This window comes from Coloeus monedula (assembly GCF_965178545.1).
Source record: "Coloeus monedula genome assembly, chromosome: 11".
NCBI lineage: Eukaryota > Metazoa > Chordata > Aves > Passeriformes > Corvidae > Coloeus > Coloeus monedula.
Window position 1 is genome coordinate 16,417,611 of NC_138791.1, and position 19,258 is coordinate 16,436,868.

A 19,258-nucleotide genomic window follows, 5' to 3' on the forward strand; every position below is an offset into this window, starting at 1 on the left:
AGACACTCAGCATAGAGAAGTTTTTATTTCTTTTCCTGAGGGAACTGATGGAAGATGCAAACTCCTCAGCTTTGCACATTTTAACAGTCCCACTCAGCCACTAACTATTCATCTAAATACTGAGTAGCGTCAGCAGTCTCCTGTGCTTCAGATATTTTAGCTACACTGTTTTTACTTATTTTCATGGAGTGAAAAGATAGAGGACTTAAAGTTGATTAAATGGCATTTCCTCTTTCAGTGTGTAATTAACCTGTGGAAGCTGCTGTCCCACGTAGCACTGATCCCAGGGTCTTAAAAAGCTTTAAAAATTGATTACAAATTAAAATGGTAATAAGATCATCTCTGGTGCATAACACAGAAAAAAACTGGTATGGAATGGATCCCAACTTATTGTGTTTTAGACATAAGGCAACTATTAAATTGGAAAAAATTCACGGATGTGTACACTTTCTGTAATAGTCCCAAAGGGGTTTGCTGTGCCTGATTTGAGCATCCCAGTGCTGAGACTCACAGGTGGCTGAGCAGTTTGGGCTACTGGTCTGACAGTTCAAATAGTTCTCTTTGTGTAAGATTTTAATAACACACTTAAGAAATATTTTGTTTATTGATCTGAAACAAATCTTTGGCTCACTCGCAAAATAAAAATATAAGTTACATCATACTTCCTTTTTCCCTGTGACAAAGGAAATTGTCTTTCCATTCTATTTTCCTTACAACTGTTCATAGGAAGGAGGCAGCTGCATGAATGAGAATTTGACACCTCCAGCCTTCAGTCATTAGTGCCAACATAAAAGTCTTTGTTCTGCCCCCCATCCTTTGAGTATCTGTCGAAAGCATCGAGGATAATTAACCCTCAAGAATAATTAACCTGACTCACTCTTCTCCAATAAGGTCCTTGTGGTATAAGTTGCCAGCTCTCTCCTGGTATGTCCAGAGATGAAGCTGTCTTATACAATTTCTAGAACTCCTAATTCACCAGTCTCACCCTTCAGTGTGATGCTACTCCTTATCCACAAATGAGTAGTTAAAAGTCAACACCAGGAAAAAATTGAAAGGCTGAGGGTAATCTTTATCTTGCAATAACTGAGTCCCAGTTATCCACATTGATTCCAGAGTTTGCAGGCCAAATTCCAGGCGTAGTGTCCACCACAGGAGAACAGCAGGACCCAGGCACGTTACAGACTGCATCTTTGGCACTTAAATAACACTGGCCATAGAATCATAGAAAGGTTTGGGCTGAAAATGTTCTTAAAGGTCTTCTACTTCCAACCCCTCTGCCACTTCCTCTGTGCCACTATGCAATGTCTACAGACCACCAGTATCACACCACAGCTTCCCAAAACGTCCAATTTCCTCTCATCCATCCAGAAGTTAGTGCAGTTTTCACTCCTCAGAACAGCCTTTACTAAACAACATTTGGTGACAGTATTGCTTATTAACGTAGACTGTAACCTAATGAACAACATTCTTTCCCAGCTAGAAGAGGCTGTAAAGGGAAAAGCTGAGCATATGTCTCCCCTTGCTATTGCCTGCTAAAGACTCCTGGTTTATGATGCATTTAGACATGCAGTTTGCTGTGACTTGTTGAACTTCAATGCACTCAACTCATTTTAAATTGCCAAGCAGACAGAGGACATGATATTTTCTCTCCATTAATTAAGAAATTGAATGGAATAGCAAAGTTTTGGTTTAAAAAAAATCAGGCCAGCTACAGAGTGGTCTATAATTAGAAATATTCTGAACCAACCTGATTTCCAGTGATGTTCAGTGTGGCACAGTGGCATCAGTGCAGGTTCCCAACAACTCCCAAGCCAGGCTGGTACTTTCAAAAGTTAAAAGGGCTTTCTAGCATAGGAATCTAACTTTATGTGACACTGGTAAAGATCTCGGATCCCTGTACTCACTCTGCAAATTGAAGAATTGGTCCTGGAACATGATTATCCCTCTAGCACTGAGCACAAGGATAGTTTCTTTGGGTCACTGAGGACTGAATCAGGACCATTTTCAGTTTGACTGCAGGAGTGAAGGGGCAGTTCTGACCCAATGTTTTCCCCTCTGAGAACAACTACATTAATCACAGCTTTCCTAAACATTGAGAAGGCCAGGACTGGTGCTCACACCCACAGACACAGTGCAATAAGAACAATCAGCAGACTGGCACCTTTAAATATAGGTGATCTCTGTACTTGCCTTTGTGGTTTTGACTTTATTTCCACTGCTGCAAGACCAACCTGAATAGTCTGGTAGTACTTTACAGTCCTCTCCATCCAAACAGGGGTTCATATGACACCACCACTTCTGCAGGACAATGGAAGCTAGAGAATAGAAACGGGAAAGACAAACCATAAAATACCTTTTTTATGACTGTTGGTTTTTTGCAGGGAAGTTGTCTGCGCCATGTTCGATTGGCTGATTTCAAAAACATAAAACCAGCAATTGCTGGTTTAATAGTGAATTACATGGAGTATGTTTGAGGTAAAACGTGGCTAAACACTTCACCAGCCCTCAGAAGGGTAAATGCCGCATGCAAATAGTGAAGACAGGCAGGCACCACCAGAGACTGACTCCGACATTTCAATTGACCTCTGGAAGGGCCTTTCCATCTCCACTGACTACAAAAATGACTTGCCTACTTCATTTGCATGCTTCAGTCAAGTACCTGCTGTAAGGTGGAATGAAGCTGAGGCTTCTTGTTTAGCCCAGATATGCATATGGGAGACTGGACAGAGAAATGACAGTTCCTTCCTTCACTGGGTGAGAAAATAGAATTGCACAGAGATGTAAACCCGTGAGGTCTGTCAGCAAATACTGCAGGTAAGAGTGGGGAGACCTCTGGCAAGCATTAGAATATCAACTAAAAATCTTCTTGCAGTTATAGTGCCACTTTCACAATATGTTTTGGAAAACCACAGTCGTACACCCTAACTGGGCAAATTTATTCATTTTCTACCCTTAAGCCAATTTCTATTAAGACCATGACTATTATTTTTAGAAATGTAGTCATGGCTTTATAAACCTGCTGTTAACAACAGCACAAACATCTGCATGCATTTCTCAGTTTTACATTGTTCATGGCACTCATCAAATCCCAGAAAATGATAATGAAATATATCAGTACACAATCCTACATAATCTATATTGGATTTCAAAAAAAAATATGGCTTAAAATGTTGATTCAGCTAGTCTGCATTATGCACAAACTATTGAATTGCATGCTTTAAAAGATAACACATTCAGAAGAGATGAACAAAAATAATGGAGTCTACTTCTTGCAAAACACTTTTTTCCTTTTAATTTCAAGATATATTTGTTCTTCTGCAACCTTTAAATTAGGGTGTCAAGCAGGCAAGCTGACATCAGGATATTGCTGAAATGTTCATTCAATTACTTTTGTTTTGTACTTTTACTGAAAAACATTGTGAAAAAATACACTTCTGGAACATCAGTTTGGCTTTTATAATCTAATCTTTCAGTCTTACAACATTGCAAAATAAATGTATGAACTTTCACCAGCCATATGGGTCTCAGATCATTTGCATTGGTACTGATTGATGGTGGACATCAGAGTGTGGACAAAAAATGGATGAAACCTGACAGGGCTTCCTGGGAGGTGAGAGATCATTTCTGATGAGATCACTAAGGATGGGGTGAAAAACATGCAGAGGAGATGACAGCACCCAATAGGGGTCCTGGCACAGAGGAAAACAAGCAAAATAAGGGAGTATGGGATGAAAGGAGGCATCATGACCCTTCCTGGAGGAGTGGGAATGAACAATGGCAAGCTACAGGTCTGCTGGGCCAAGTAGGGCTGGGTGATTCAAGAAAAAACACCAGTTACCAACCACAGCAGTGATCAACAGCAGAGAGAATTGCTGCCCTGATGCAAATGATCACCACTACTGGACAAGGTCTGAAGTTCAATGACAATAAAAAACAGCTACAAGCCAATTGCTTTATAAAATCTTTTTTTATTTTATTTGGAAAAGTAACTCTATGCTTTGGGTGTATCCTTCCCTTTAAACTCAGGACAAATTACAGGCAAATTAAACAAGCCTGCATTCAGGACAAAGGTGCTGGAAAAAGACCCTAAATGTCTGTATCAGTCTGTAACATGCAATTCAAAACTCAAACTGTTTCTTGCTTTCACAGTGTAGGAGTCTACTGAAGGGTGTGTATAGAGTAGGAGAAAACACATCTAATCCTGAGGCTAAGGAAAGAGAGTTACAGTTTCTGTGCTACAGCAACTCACTGTAGTCTCAAATGCTTGCAAAAATAAGCAAAGCCTGCTAAAGCATTACCCTAAGGATTGAGGGGGAATCAAAGGCTTCCACTTTAAAAGTCAAAATCTTACATTCATAATATTTTGTTGCACTTAATTCAACTATACTTGAAGAAAAAGCAGCTATTAAATTCCTTCAGCAACTATTGACTGAATCAAGCTTCTACAGTATTTATATATTTCTGCCATGGAATAACAGTGTCACCTTTGCAGTCTCTAAGTGAGTTTAAAATTCTGCCTGACTTCTATTATCTGCTATATGTAAAAGTACTTCAGCTGTTTGATGTGTCACTGAAAAATACAGAAGATACTTCTGATGTAACAAAACTCCCTAAGAAATTGCACAGTTAAATTTGACCATATTCCTGAATTACAAAGCATAAAAACACTAGGCATCTAAAAAATTAAAAATAAAAATCTACTTTCTTAAATATCTGTTTTGACAGCTTCATAATAGGTAAAATAACCTCAAAAAACAGATTCACGTCTATTTAGAGATTTATGTCTGACACTAAATATTTCTGAATATTAGATTAGAACTGGACTTTGAAGTTTTTGTTTTATATTAGAGTGAACCTGTTGCAATTTTAGATGCAAAACAATGAAAACAGAATCTTGCTTATGAATTAATGAAATTAGGGATTTTTGGTAACTTTAAGATTAAAAAAAAGTCTGTCTTGGAGTAGATGTACTAATTTAACAAGAGCAGCAACCTCTACAAGAAATAGGCACATTAAATGGTGAAACATTGATCTAGAGAACTGGCCTCCACTCTTAAGGGTGCATTTATTATCCAGTGAATTTTTAGGCAAGCTACTAAGTCTTAAGACATCTGGAAGAGTTAATATCATAAGCCTGAATCTCTTGGCTTACACTGTTTTCAAACTAGTTTTAGAGGAGAATTCTTGCGTGAAAAAATTAAGAAGTTTTATTGGCACAGACATGAAATGGACGAGTACATATATTAAGAGGATTAATTACACCAAGATTTATGCACAGAATCATTATCATCAATGCACAGAGATGTTTCCAAAATTAACAAAAAGCAGGATTACGCTTTTGAGGCAGTGGGAAGTCAAACATCAAGGAGACTCAACTTCTCAAACAATCTTAATGAGCCACGAGCGAGCAGAGCCTCTCACCTTCCACGCACGAGGGCTGTGCCCGTGTGGTGCCGGCCACCTGCCCCGGGAAGCAGGAGCACTTCACTGTCTGGGAGCGTTCCTCAATCCGGTTCTTGTTGCAGCACCGGTGCACGGCCACGACTTCACACGTCCCTTGCTTCACTTGGTGCTGGCCTAATAATTCCAGAGGTAAGGGGTGGAGAGAAAAACACATCAGAAAGCCTTTCTTTAAGAAAAATTCTTAAGTAAGAGCTGGTTTGTGCGGTCCTACTACAGGATACTGAATCTCCCCAAGCCAGCTTAAATCCCAGGAATGCAAAGAAGCAAAGCATCTTGTAGGATCTGGCTCATTCCCTAAGTTTATATACTATTCTTACTAATAAAATTAGTTATCATAAGTAAGTTTTTCAATTTTTCTTCCCTCACCCTTACAAAGCCATAGGGAGAAGAGCAGGTTGGAGTATTCAGTTAGATGATGAGGGCAAAAAGGCAGACAGAGCACAGCCCTCTTCCTTTGCCTTCCTGTCTTCCATTAGGTTTTATTTGATTCTTTCCCTTCATAAATGGACACAACGGACAGGATAATATTTAATACAAGAGAAACATCTTAAATAGCAGGGAAACTTTTTAACACAACAACGTGTAAGCACTGCTTGCTGTCTGTCATTGCAGGCAGGCTGAGAACAAGGTGGGCTGAGAAGCTGTCATGGATAGTCAAGTTTTGTCCAAAAGAAAAAACCCACACCCAAACTGTGTGGATTTCTTCAGTTCCCTCCCAGACCATTCTGAACAAACCTCTGGTAAATATTCTGTCCTCTTGTCTTCCTCAAAGTTCTCTCTCCCCTATTTCCCCAAGTTTATTTTCCCCTCCCTTTCCCTTCTTCCCTCTTGCCTTCACATCTTGCCTCACTGCTCCTTGCAGCTGATCATTTTCCTCTGCTGCCAAACTTCCTCTCCATCCTACCTAAACCTTTTCTCAGAAACTCCATTTCTCAAGCCCCTCACCTCTTTGCATAAGTCATTTCCATGTCCTCACTTTCCTGAACAGCCTTCAAGTGCTTCATCGTGCATTTTTCTTGTCTTATTTAGAGTAGAGCCTTGGATGGCTCTTATCTGTGTCTGTAAAGCACCTTGTAAATTAACAGCACTACAGAGCAGGGTGAGTTATTTCATAAGTGAGCAAGACAGAGAGACAACACTGAGAGTAATAAAAATAGTCACCATCAAAGCAGCACAGGCTCCTGGTACGAGAAGAGAGACAGCACAGATATTGGTCTAGGTGTGGCTGATATCAAAGGCACAGAGAATAAAGAAATGTAGGGGGAGGGGTGAGAACGCTCCACAAGCAGACAATCCTCCAAGTGGCAAACCTGAGAATTATCCTGCTTCCTCCTCACTCCATGTTTGCCCTGTTTGTGGGGTTTTGTTTGGATATTTTGGGCTGCTTTGGGTTTTTTTTTTTTGGTTTTTTACAGTATCTGCTGCTAACTAACATCGGGCACACTTTTACAAATGAAATCTTATTGAGGGATTAACATCACTGTATTTTTGTGTGGAAAATGTTATGATTTGATTAGATGTGAAATCTTAGACTTCAAAAAGAGTTAGCAATGCTATTTAAGATCCTGTGGGGGGACTTAAAAAAAAGAGTATTAAATACATACATATAACTTTTTAAAAAAGTTTGCTTGGCAATGTTCCTTGCTCTGTGTGTTTTGGTTTCACAAGTATTTCAAGCACAGCTGAAATACTTGTGAAAACACTTGACTGCCTGAGTTTTGTTGCCAAATTTGTATTCCTAACAACCTCAGTGGACAAGAAACTATGCATATTCAATCTTGGAGTGGAAATGTAGTGTTCTACTTGAGCACTCAACTTTTTAAAAAATTATATATGCAGACTTTTTTTTTTTTTTTTTTTTTTCCCTGAGGACAAAGCTACACTACTTTTAAGCAAAATGTGCTACAGCAGAAAAATGCATAAGGTATTTTACAACAAGTTGGCAAAATGCTGAAGATAACATAAAAGTACCTTACAGAGCCACTGTAATAAGTTTATTGGCAGACTGTGACTTTTCATGAAGTACCTAATACCCATACAGTAATAAACATGGAAAAAAAAGAAAACAGCTACTAGTCAGGAGGACAGCAGCTTCTCTGTAAGTCAATATGGAAAACAAACACACAAAAGAGAAAGTAAATTTGCCACTTCATCCCAAAGTATTGTTCCTGAAAATGCTTGGAGATAGTAAGATGGCAAAAGTTCTGACAGAAAAGATTTTGTAAAATGAGATTGTTAATTTAAGAGAGGCTGTTAATTTAATGAGGTTGCTAATTTTATTTATTAAATAAATTCAATATTTATTTAATTATCTGTTTATTAGTGCTACAGCCTGAATCAAAACTCTTTGGGATAAATAGGAGAAAATTTCCATTGGTTTCCTACAGTGTCCACTGTGGTGGTCCTGCATTCACTGGAATCAACAGCAAAGTTTCTATTCACTTCAGGAGAGCAAGGTCAGAGTCTGGTTTGTCTCTTGAGAATGAGGTTTTATAAGGGAAGCAATAAAAAGCAAAAATTTTGAACTGCTCAGGCCACATATTTGTGTTTGCCATGTATCTCATCTGAAAGACCAAGTGGCCAGGTCTTGTCTTTAGTTAAAGTCACTATTCACCAGACATCAGATGCTGAGATAAGAGAACCTTTTTTCCAGAAGGTACATCATAAGGATCCAGCTCCAATTATCAATATGTAGCTTCAGGAATGTCTATTTTCCAGTTCAAATCCTACTTCCTTTAGGTGAACAGTCCTGTTAAGCCAATACCAAAGGAAATCAAACACGCTGGCCCTGAGCATACAGCCCCAAAAACCTTGGGCTCTTTCAATTATCTTGTTTGACTTTTAAAGCAGTGACAGTGCTGCCCTGAAGTGCCAGGAGTCAACAGACACACTGCTGTTTGCAGAAGGCAAAATTAAGTTACCTCATGAAAGAAGCCCTTGGTTTAGGAGCTGTTTTACTGTCACATTCCTGGTTTTCCTCCACAAGCAGGTAAGGGAAGGTGTCCCTTCTTCATCTCCTGGGAGGAGTGGGATGCCCAGGTTTGAAAGCACCACTGGCACACAAGGAAAGGCAGCACTCGCCTCCCTTGTCCCTAATGCATGTACTCCCTCATGGAGTACAACAGTGGAGGCACTAAAAAGCCACAGACATCTGCATGCATCATTTGTATTAATTGGATTGCCCTGGTAATAGTCTTTCCCCTCCTACACGTTCACGTTGATATTTCCTCCTGCTTGTTCACACACATCCTGACACTTTTTATGCTGTTGAACACCGTATGAATTTCTCCTTAATATTCAGACACATCTGTGAGCAGGTGCTGAACAAATGCTGAGGGCTAACATGGTGCCTTTTGGTCCTGTTTTTGCCAGTGTTCAGCAATCTAGAGGATAAACACTCATTTGCAGAGCAGCTTTCAGATTTAAGAAAACTCACAGAAAATCTTAATCAACCCTAACTCAGTCTATTCCTCCCTAGATCTATTGAAACCTGTTGTATCTGCATTCAGGTGCCCAACAGCAGCAAAAAGAAAGAATATAAGAATTCTCTCCTTCATGTTTTAACATTCATCTTGCACTAAATAAACCTTCATCTCAGGTTTAAAGTACACTTAACGTGCAGCTGAGATTATACTGACATAATCACTCAAGAAACACACCTTAAAATATTTTATAATCGATGGATTCTCTGGAAGCCAAATCATTAGAGGAGCAGGGACTGAAGTGTTTTTAAAATGTGAAGACCACAGTAAGTGAATTCTATGCTGGACACATCAGGAAAACCATTTCAGGGAGAAATGCAGTGAGAAAGAGGGAGAAAGGCTGTGAAGAGCAAAGCCCATAAATTCATAGCTCATCACCTGTAAACCTATTCAGATCTACAGCTTAAGGGCTGCCAGTATTTGCAGTTGAAATTCAGTTACATCGTCACTTTTAAATAAGAAAACTCTCCAAAGGAAGAAACATTTTATCAGCAACACCACCACAGAAAGGTCTCTGTCACAGAAATCCTTCTGCATATTGAAGGGAGAGCATGGGTCAGCCAGGGACAGTGGAGGACAGGGGATGAGTGTTGAAAACCTTGTGGTTCTGTGTTTCCTCTGGTCAGGAGTTTGGCACGTGTGTTGTTATCCATATCCTAATTTCCTTAGAGCTCTGCTTCCCTGGAAGCACCAGTGCTGTTCTAGCTCACTAAGGACTCTATCTCTCAGTACAGGGCACAGACACAATGGGACAGGGCTCCCTAATGGAAGCAACCTCCAGGATACTCCCTGCTATGAATTTTGCTGCCTTCCAAAATGAGACACCTACAGATAACAACAGCCCTCAGGTGCCCAAGCCCAGAATGCTTCTTAAAGACCTCAAGAAATGGCCACATGAAGATTCTGTGACCACTTATTTGTTATCTGTAGGATTTTCATCCCAGAAAAAGGTGCTGTGCAGAGCTGCAAGACAGCCCCCAGGGATTTCAGAGAACACAGACACCATCTCTGAAGAACAAGAAAGTACTAACCAGGAAGTTATTAGGCTTGGACATTACAAGCCAGCACAAGTGTTGTAAATGGAGTTGACTCAATAATCACCATTGAACTGTTTATTCTCAGTAGTATTCTTAATATTCTCAGTATTATTCTTAATACTTTTTTCAACAAAAATATTTGACTAGACCTTATTTTCACATTCTTAATAGGAGTCAGAGGGCAGATACTCAATTAATACTTCTAAAACTCTTTGAAATGCTCAAAAGAAAAGAGGGAAATATAATTATTGTTAATAAAATATCAAACATCATAGTGATGCACTTCAAAACCAGAAGGAACATATCAAAGAAAGAAGGAGGCTTTCAGAAGGTTGCTAACCAATTTTGTCCACATCCATTTCATCTCTGTGACTAATTCTGATCACTCCCAGGGAGTGCTGTCACAATGCAATATACATGCAGGCAGCATGCCTCTATCAGAAATCCTGAACAACCTCCTCTTTTTTCTAATTTCTTAGCTAAGAAACATAAGGAAAAGACAAATGTGAAGAGAGTTTTTATCTCTGTTTCGTAAGCTGCCACCTCTGACGAAGAGAGCTACTATGCTGTGGAGAGCAGCAAATCTGGAGTAGGATGAGTCCAGCTCAGCACATTCCTCAGAAAGCCTCAAAACCAGCGAGCTTGGTCTGCACAAAATCAACTGCATCATTTATTTAAAGGGTGAGAGGATGGATGTCAATAGGAGGATGAACAGCTATGGAACTAAATATTACAGACAACATTAAGAGAAACAAATGAGTTTAGAAGTCGGCACTGATGGTATTTGGAAGAGGAAAGCACTTTAAGAAGCTTGGTGCCAGTTCATCATCTGCCTTCATGTCATGCTGACTTTTGCTTACAAATACATGAGCATGGGAAGCACACACCGAAAGGCAAATATTGTTAGAAAAACACAAATATTAGAGGAAACAACTCTTGCTATTTTTCATATTCTTTGTCACACATATTTACAAGAAGCAATCCAGCTCACAGGGCAGGAGTTTTGAGGAGTAAAAGCAGAAAAGGGGTATTTCTAAAGATGGGAATTCTTCTCAAGAAAAGAAGATAAAAGTCATTTGGAAAGTAAAATGTACACACCATGTTAGAGGCTGAGAATAACAGCAGAGCTTTTTCTCTACTACCATTCCATTTGGATCAGATTTTTTTCATAATTTCACATTCATGTCACAAGGCTCTGTCTTAGATACTCTCCTCCCTCGAGGATATACAGTATATTTTTTTTATATATATACACACAAACATACACACATACATATATGTATATATATATATATATCCCCCACTTTCTCAGAAATTGTCTCTGAATATACAAATCAGTCCAGTTCCACTTTTAAGTTCAATCTTTTCACTTATGGGCAGTAAGGGAGTGTTCAGAGAGAGTCCAGAACTGCCACAAAAGCCCAGTTCAGCTGTTCTAGGAATAAATAGACAAGAAATATCTTCCCATAATCACCTGCCCATGATAGTAGGCAAAGTAAGATGTAACACACACAAAAAAACCCAAACATAAACAAAAAGGGAAAAAGGAACCCTTTTTTGCTAGCCATTACTCTTACAATACTCAAACACACGGCAGGATTGTGATTCCTAGTGCTAATATCTCTAAGAAAAAAAGGAAGCAAAGATACAACCATCTTCCAGGTGTAGGAATAGAGGTTGGAGCTTCCACAACGTGTAGACTTCAAACAACAAAGATTTTCCCACAGCCCATAAAGTTACAGACTTTGTTCCAATCAAGACATTTATGCTTTTCTCCTTGTGGAAAACAGAAGTGTGCTATATGCAAAATCACAATCAGGATTTTATCTGGGGAACCAGGGAACCAGTCCTGAACCACTTTAACTCGTTTCAGGTGAGATGTGACACCTGGGGTAAAAAAAGCAGCTCTCAAAACAAGCAACTGAGTAGGGAGGAACACCATGTAGGTGTAGCTGTATATTTGAGAATAGGTGAGTGACCTCAAACCCTGACAATGAGACCCAAAGAGTTAATGAAATCAAAAGCATAACCCTTCAGAGCAGGTGGAGGAATCTGCTGACACAGCTGTAGAGAATCACGTAAGAGTGTGAATTCTGTGGTGATTGTCAGAGGTCACATCCATATGGAGATTAAAGTCCTCTGGAATAAGTAGCACAGGTGACATTAGATCAGACACAAGCACAGAGACTTCTCTAAGGAACAAAGCATTAAATCTGAGTTGTCAATAAATCAAAACAACTGAGAAGGTGCTGTAAATGTGGGGGCAGGAGGGAAAAGCTGCTGCAAATGGAAAGGTGGATGAAGGGTGACCTGGAAGCAAAAACAAATTAAAACATGAGTGTCTCTGTCTGCCAGGGTGCTCGCTGGAGTCAATCAATAAGGACTGCTGCCTTTCAGCTGGGCACCAATATTCATCCTTGTTCAAGCACACACATCACTGGTACAGACGGAATCCAGGAACGTAAAACCTCATAAGGCACCTCGGAGTAAAGCAGGGCTAATCATTTCCTGCAGGGAGCTTCCTGCTGTGGGGCTATTTTAGGTGACACAGAGGAGAAAATGCAAAGGAAAGATTTGGTTTTCAATCATAACTTGTAGAAAATGAGCAACATTGTGCTCTGAAATATAGAAGTATTTCCCAGGTGTCCCATTAACATTCACTCTCGCTATTACATGCAGACCACTATTTTTCTCTCATTTGTCCCTTCCTTCACGAATTTATCATGAGAGAAAGGGAAAGAGAATGAAACCAGTTCCCTAGAGAGATTTCTGCTTGCCTGAAGAAAGCAGGTACACACATCCATACAGGGCAGGCTTATGGTTACTCACCACTTGGTGAGCAAAAATTAAATTTTCTGCCTCAATTTTGAAAGCTGTTTTCCTCTCAAACCAGGGTTGTTCTTGCCATAGGAAAGCAAAAATAGCATATTTGGGACCACAAACTAGGAAAGGCTGTCCCATCCACATCAGTGATGAAGCCATCCTGATCAAAGTGTCACTAACACAGCCCTTGTAGGCACCAGGAGCTCACTGCCATCTGCAGCTGCTCTCCACACCCAGTCTCAGGGCTGTGCTTGTACAGCTTATTACTGCTCATTTATGGCATGACAGAAGTTCATTTAATAGCATCATAATCTTTAAGAAATTAAAAAAAAAAAAATCCCCAACAAAACCCTTTTAAGTCTGTCTCATGCATGCAACAAAATATATTTTGAGGATTAAGTCTTGTGCCTTTCTGAGCATTCCTCCATCACCTGAAATATCTAATGATCATTTTGGGCTTACTTGTGTAAAACAAACATTTGTAATCTACTGAATACCAGAGGTATTTTTAACCCAGTTCAAGGTCATTCATCAGACAAGAATGATATTTGTTTAGAGAATACGAAGCACTAATTGTCATCTAAGTCATTAAGCTCTGCAGATTAAGTAAATGGAAGCTGCCAGAAAGCAAAGTAGATGTTTGGGAAAGAAGCATTCTCTTCATTTCAAGTGAAAATTGAATCTTTAGTCTCATGTCCAAATAGAATCAGTAAAACTGGGGAGATCAACCAAGGAAACATGTACTGTACTCCATTTCAGGGCTCAAAACAGCTCACACTTACAAGGCATAAAGAACTTCTGCTTTCTGGGGTTTATTTTTATAATGCAAAGGTGTATTTCCCTCCTTGAATTACTTTTATGGGACTATAGAATAATAGGAATGTGCCTGAATTTGACAGTTAAAGGTAAGTAAATAAATAATTATTCATTCTTTAACCCTCATTTGAGGGTCTGCTCCAGAAAGATCCACACATAACTGCTATCATTGGATGGTGTGGTTTATGAAAGCTCTTCTGGTCATCCTGTTTGATGTTCTTAATTTAAAGGATGGCACTGAATCCCACTTTCTACTAATTGCTCTGTGTTTATTAAACTCATACAGCAGCATTTGTTGCCACTGGAAGAACTGTCTTTTGCAAAAACCAGAACCAGCAGATAAGACTGAATTTGAATGATAGATTTCACTGCTGAAGTGGGATGAAGTTTTCATGTGATAGGCAAATCAGGCAAATGGAATTCTGAGGGACATTAAGAGCAATCAGATCAGTCAAGGCACTGGGCACCAGGCTATCAGCTCCTCAGCTGGTCTTTAATCTCTGGGAAAAGCCCTATGTCTTGATCACCACTGATCAATTATTTTCAAAGTTTGTCTCATTTGATACCAGGTTTTATACAGCTGTAATGATTACCTTGGGTTTATCCAATGGAATAGGTAAGGAAAGCATCACAGCAATCCAAGTATAAGATCCAGCTGCCAGTTAAGCAATAACAGGTCATAAAACTAAATTGAAAAAATGCATTTGTAACTCTGAGTGGCATGAGGACTTGTAAGTGGTTTCAGCACGTGCAGAATTTATCCAACCTGGCTGAACAGCTAATTGAACTTAAGTTATTTTAACTGCTATATCCATAAGTACAAAGCATAAGTGAGGTTTTCAGAATGTCAACAGACATTTTTTTAGTCAGTGTTGTTAAAATAGGGAGGGTTTTCTTTTATGGAAAAAAAACAAAACTGCAGACTGCCCACCACTTCATGCTGCACTGCAACATCTCCACAATAAAATACAGATACAATGAAATAAAGTGAGAATACCTGGTAACTGTTTCCCATAGGCTCACATTTAAACTGCTGACCCCAACCTACACTGCTAATGACAGAATAATAATTTAAAAGGTCAGAATTCAAAAGCTGTGGAGGTCTGTACATTTCCTATTTCATACAGATGACTCTCAGTCAAAGCATCACCATTAATATTTCTTTTTCTTTTCAAGCTTCTTCAGTCCTCTTGAGCCTCTCAACTTTCACTTTTTAATCTTCTTTATCCAAGAATAAAGGTGGAAGACTAAAATTTTAACATTCCAGTCACAGGCTGTAACCCAAGAATATCCCAGAAAGGTGCAGTTCAAAGAGCCAAATGTGGAGATCTCTGCTCAGTAACTGGGTGTGCACAAGTGGATGCTGCCACAACACACAAACTGTGCTGATCTCCCACCTTATTTCTTCCATGTCATTTATATAACTAAGCCTATTCTTTTATGCAGAAGAAGGTGTTTTTGAAGTCAATATACAGCTTGTTCGACACAAATTCAGCTTTTTTTTCATTTGGCAACTAGCATCAATAAAGATATTTCTCTCAGGCTTAAAATGTGAATTGCTACAAAAAAGCTGCTTGAATCAGTAAAGACAGAGTGTTAACAGACCCTTCTCAGAAATGGAAGAACTATAGGTTAAAACATTATTTTCTTGTTCCACACATCCCCTTCCAAGTACCCAAGAATCCAGCTCTTCTTCCATTCTTATTAAAATTGACAGTCCTTGACAATGATTAGGTAGATTTTCCATTTTAATTAAGCCATTCAGCTTGAAGTGAAAAGTTAAAATATAACTTTAAAATGGTACGGAAGCCACTATATCCCATAATATGTACAACAGGAACAAAATGAAGACTAGCATCAAAAGCCTCCCTCCACACCACGTCATATGTTTGACAGAAAGAGACCACAACTCTGGGAGAAAGTCCAAGAGTTTGATCCTTGAATCAAATTCAATCCTCACTGCCATCACTCAAAGGACTAAGACAGCCCTTGACTCTTAGAGATTGTTGTATTTGGAAGGGGGTTTTAGACTATGAGATGGAAATTCCCCCCAATAACCGAGCACTTTTATTTTGTGATGCAGCAGATGCAATGATAGCATTTCCCTGTGCCTGTAGGAAACCAGACAGACACTGGCTTTGCTCCAGGACACTTGACAAAGCACATTTGGATTGGAAGCTCAAAGGAGTTAAAATTGAAGGGGAAGTCTCAAATTCCCAAGGGCTTTTAAATGTCCCATTCTCATGTTGGCCATGAAATCTATTTGAAATCAATGGAAATTAGATGTTTAAATAGCAGGAGGACAATTGGATATTTTTCTAGATGTTGGCCAGAAAAAAATAAATCATCCATGTCAGTCAGAAAAGGAGACTTACTTCATTCACCACAGAAGAGATGGATTGCTCTTTTTAGCAGGAACACTAGTCCCCAACTGGGCAAGTTGCAGAAACTGTAGTGAAATTGTCCCTCAAAAGTATCCCAGCCAGCTTGTCAGATTTGACAAAGTTTCATTCTTACCAGGAAACAACAGGCTTCCTCACCTGGTGAATTTTCCCTTGGCCCTAATAAGACTATCAGCAAATGCAGAGATGAATTAGAATAGTCATTAAGGAGACAGAGCATAAAAAATGAGCCACAGGAAAGGTCAGAGCAACGAGGGTGAATGAGGAAGAGTGTGTGCCCTGTCGCCACCGCTGCAGATGTGAGGGGAAACAACCAAGGGAGAGAAGCAGATGTTCCCGTTAAAGCTGTGCAAATTTCATGGCTGCTTTCAAGGATAATGGAGCAGCCATAGGTGGCAGGAGAGGACATGTCATTACCTTCTACAGTGCTGGTTAGGTTCCCCCAAGAGCCATTGACTTTAACAGCAGTGCTCCACCATCTCCCATCTGAGAAAGTTAAAGGTGACCTGGTACAGTTGTCATCAGTTCCACTCTTTCCACAAGGATGGTACTCCAAATAAAGCAGTTGGGTTTTCCTCTTGAAGTCAGCACATTACAAAAGGAAACTATTAACAGGTTTCTTCTGATTGTATTCTCGAAAAAAAAATTTCAACCCACAGTTTATATGGAGGTTTTTAACCCTTAAAAATTGTGTTGACTTTTTACTCACTAGAAAACAGTTTCTAGTGTGGTTGGCTTTTCTTGGTCTCAAAACACACATTGCCTTGCAATATAAATTGTCAGAATAGTAGATAGCTTTGAAAATCCATGGACATTGTGAGATTATATACAGTGTCCATTTGATACTTCCTTCAACTCAATGTCTCAGCAGGGACAGGGTGGGAAGGAGCTATTGTTTGCAATAGCTGTTCCTACAGAGCAGCAGCAGTTCCATAAAGGCACATTCCTCTGCCAGATCCCTTGCTTGAAGGTCCTTAGAACCCAAGAAAAGGTCAGTTCCATCCGTAGTGAACCTCAGCAGCAGGAGACAGTGACAGCTGCATTAGTGCCACTGTCTGTAATGAGCTGCCAGGTCCTCCACAGCCCTGTACAACACTTGCTGGATAGCCCATTGAAAAAGTCTTCCCTTCCATGCACACCTGCTCAACTCCTGTTATTTTCAAAGCTTCTAAGGACACTATGTGGGGTTGGACTGCCTCCCTCACACTGTTCTTTGAGGCTTTAAACGTGAACTTCTAGCAGTCTCTCCTTTAAACACAAACTCCTGTCCTGCCTCCTGCTGCTGAGTTCCCTCCACTGCCCATGTCAGAGCACTCGTGTCCGGCAGCATCATCACTGCCCAGCAGGCAGCTCCCAGCAGCAGGAACCTGGCCAGAATCACATTAATCTCCCTCAGTCAGCACAATTCAAGAAAACAGCAGAAATTCTGTCTCTATATAAGAGGGAAGGAGACAGCCAGAGAGAAAACCACCGCCACGGCAATTTTTCTTCAGTGAATTTGTACTTATCAACAACCCTGAAAACTCCAGCTCACCACAAACAAAGAACCTGCCTGAGGTCACTTCCCAACACCACAGGCAGATCTGGATTAGGAACATCGACCTTGAGCTAAAAGGCTCTGTGTCTCATTACTAATCCATTGAGGCTTCCTGATCTTATGTGATCGCATCTTGTAATGATTTGCAAGTGCCTCTTTTGAGCACAAGAAATTACAAGACTTTCTTTATAGTGACTATCCACCTTCAGACCATGCAATCCTGACCAGCTGAGATTAAACAATATAATTAACCAATTGGTTTCTGCACTGCCACTTCCCCAAAGAGAACTCAATTTTCAGCACACTGACAGTCCTGGCTAGTCCAATTTAATTCTACCTTGACAAACAGAACTTTCAAGGAAAATAACTCACCCACTTGAACTGCCATGACTTTTCTTTAATGAAACAGTCCTGTAATGTAAAAATACCTACATTGCTGCATTAAGAAAAATATGGGGTTTGCTCAACAAATATTGTAAAATTTTATTGTTAGGGAGCAGGCATGGTGGTATTCAATACGGCAATACAGAAATATAAATGGCTTTTCAAAAGCCTTTTGTTATTTCATATGTGATTAAGCGACTGAAAGCTTTCTGTTTAAACACTTCTAACAACGTCATTTACTTTTTCTTCTTGAATTATGGGTAAAATATGTAATAATTTTGATTGCAGTCTCCAACAAGCTGCTTCTCAGACTGCAAAAATGGCAGTACAGAATCTAAGGTAAAATTTCCCCTTTATTTTTGGGCAAAGATTAAGGGAGAGACAAAATGTGGAAGACTTAAAAGATTCTAAATTGTGTACAAAAAACTTACTGGGTTTAAGACAAGAAAATATGGCAAAAGATACATTCCACTGTGAATCACTGGCTGTGATAAAGCAGGATACATCCAGAATGAATATTTTACTTCATTCTGAAATCAGTGGCAGATGGCCTGAGGTTATCATAAATATGTACACTTTGGAAGTAGCCTTAGCTGAGAAGGGATCCAGCTTCAGCAATGTAGCCCCAGAAGAGTTCACTTACATACAAGAAAATAGGTTTCTCACTACCCTATTCCAAGCACTCTGTGTTCTGTGAGCCTGCAAAATAATGATCTCCATTTAATCACAGTTCAAAACTACACAGCAAACCAGACCCACGAGCTGACAGTAAACATGCTCGTGATTTGACCTGGCCATGTACAGAGTGCTCCTAAATCCAGGTTATACAAAGCACTGGTTTACAAGGCTCAGCACCAGACAGAATTAGACCTTCAGGTATTAAAAACATCTGACACTTCACTTAAGAGTACCCAACATTTACCTGAAGGAAATTTGCCATGCAAGTTTCCTAAAAAAGTAGGGAAGCAGCAGGACACACATCCATTGCCAGCACCTACAGTTCCCCATGGGGTGAGTAAAAGGCACATTTCAGCATCACCTTTTCCTCAGGGACTATTTTAACTCTAACATATCCTAGAGACAAGAGCTGGGCAACTAAACCATCACAAAGATATGAATCCCCCATGTACTATGACAGCTTCAAGGAAGGGAACATCCACATGAGTCCCTGAGCCACACATTCTGCACTGGTGATGAATGGGACAGCTGAAATGTGATAATCATAAAATCATCAAATCATAGATAGGTTTGGATTAGAAGGGACCTGAAAAACCACCTAGTTCCAACCTGCCTGCCATGGGCAGGGACTCCTTT

General features: G+C 39.7%; 1 protein-coding gene across 1 annotated transcript in view; it reads right to left on the reverse strand.

The window, feature by feature from the left end:
• Positions 1–2,163: 2,163 nt before the first annotated feature.
• TAFA4 (TAFA chemokine like family member 4) overlaps positions 2,164–19,258 on the reverse strand; it is a gene marked incomplete at both ends in the record, with an annotated part of 40,204 nt that continues 23,109 nt past the window's right edge. Inside the window, 2 exons of the mRNA XM_082288798.1 lie at positions 2,164–2,315; positions 5,422–5,577. Coding sequence (XP_082144924.1) covers positions 2,164–2,315; positions 5,422–5,577 — 308 coding nt within the window. The remainder of the gene's footprint in view (positions 2,316–5,421; positions 5,578–19,258) is intronic.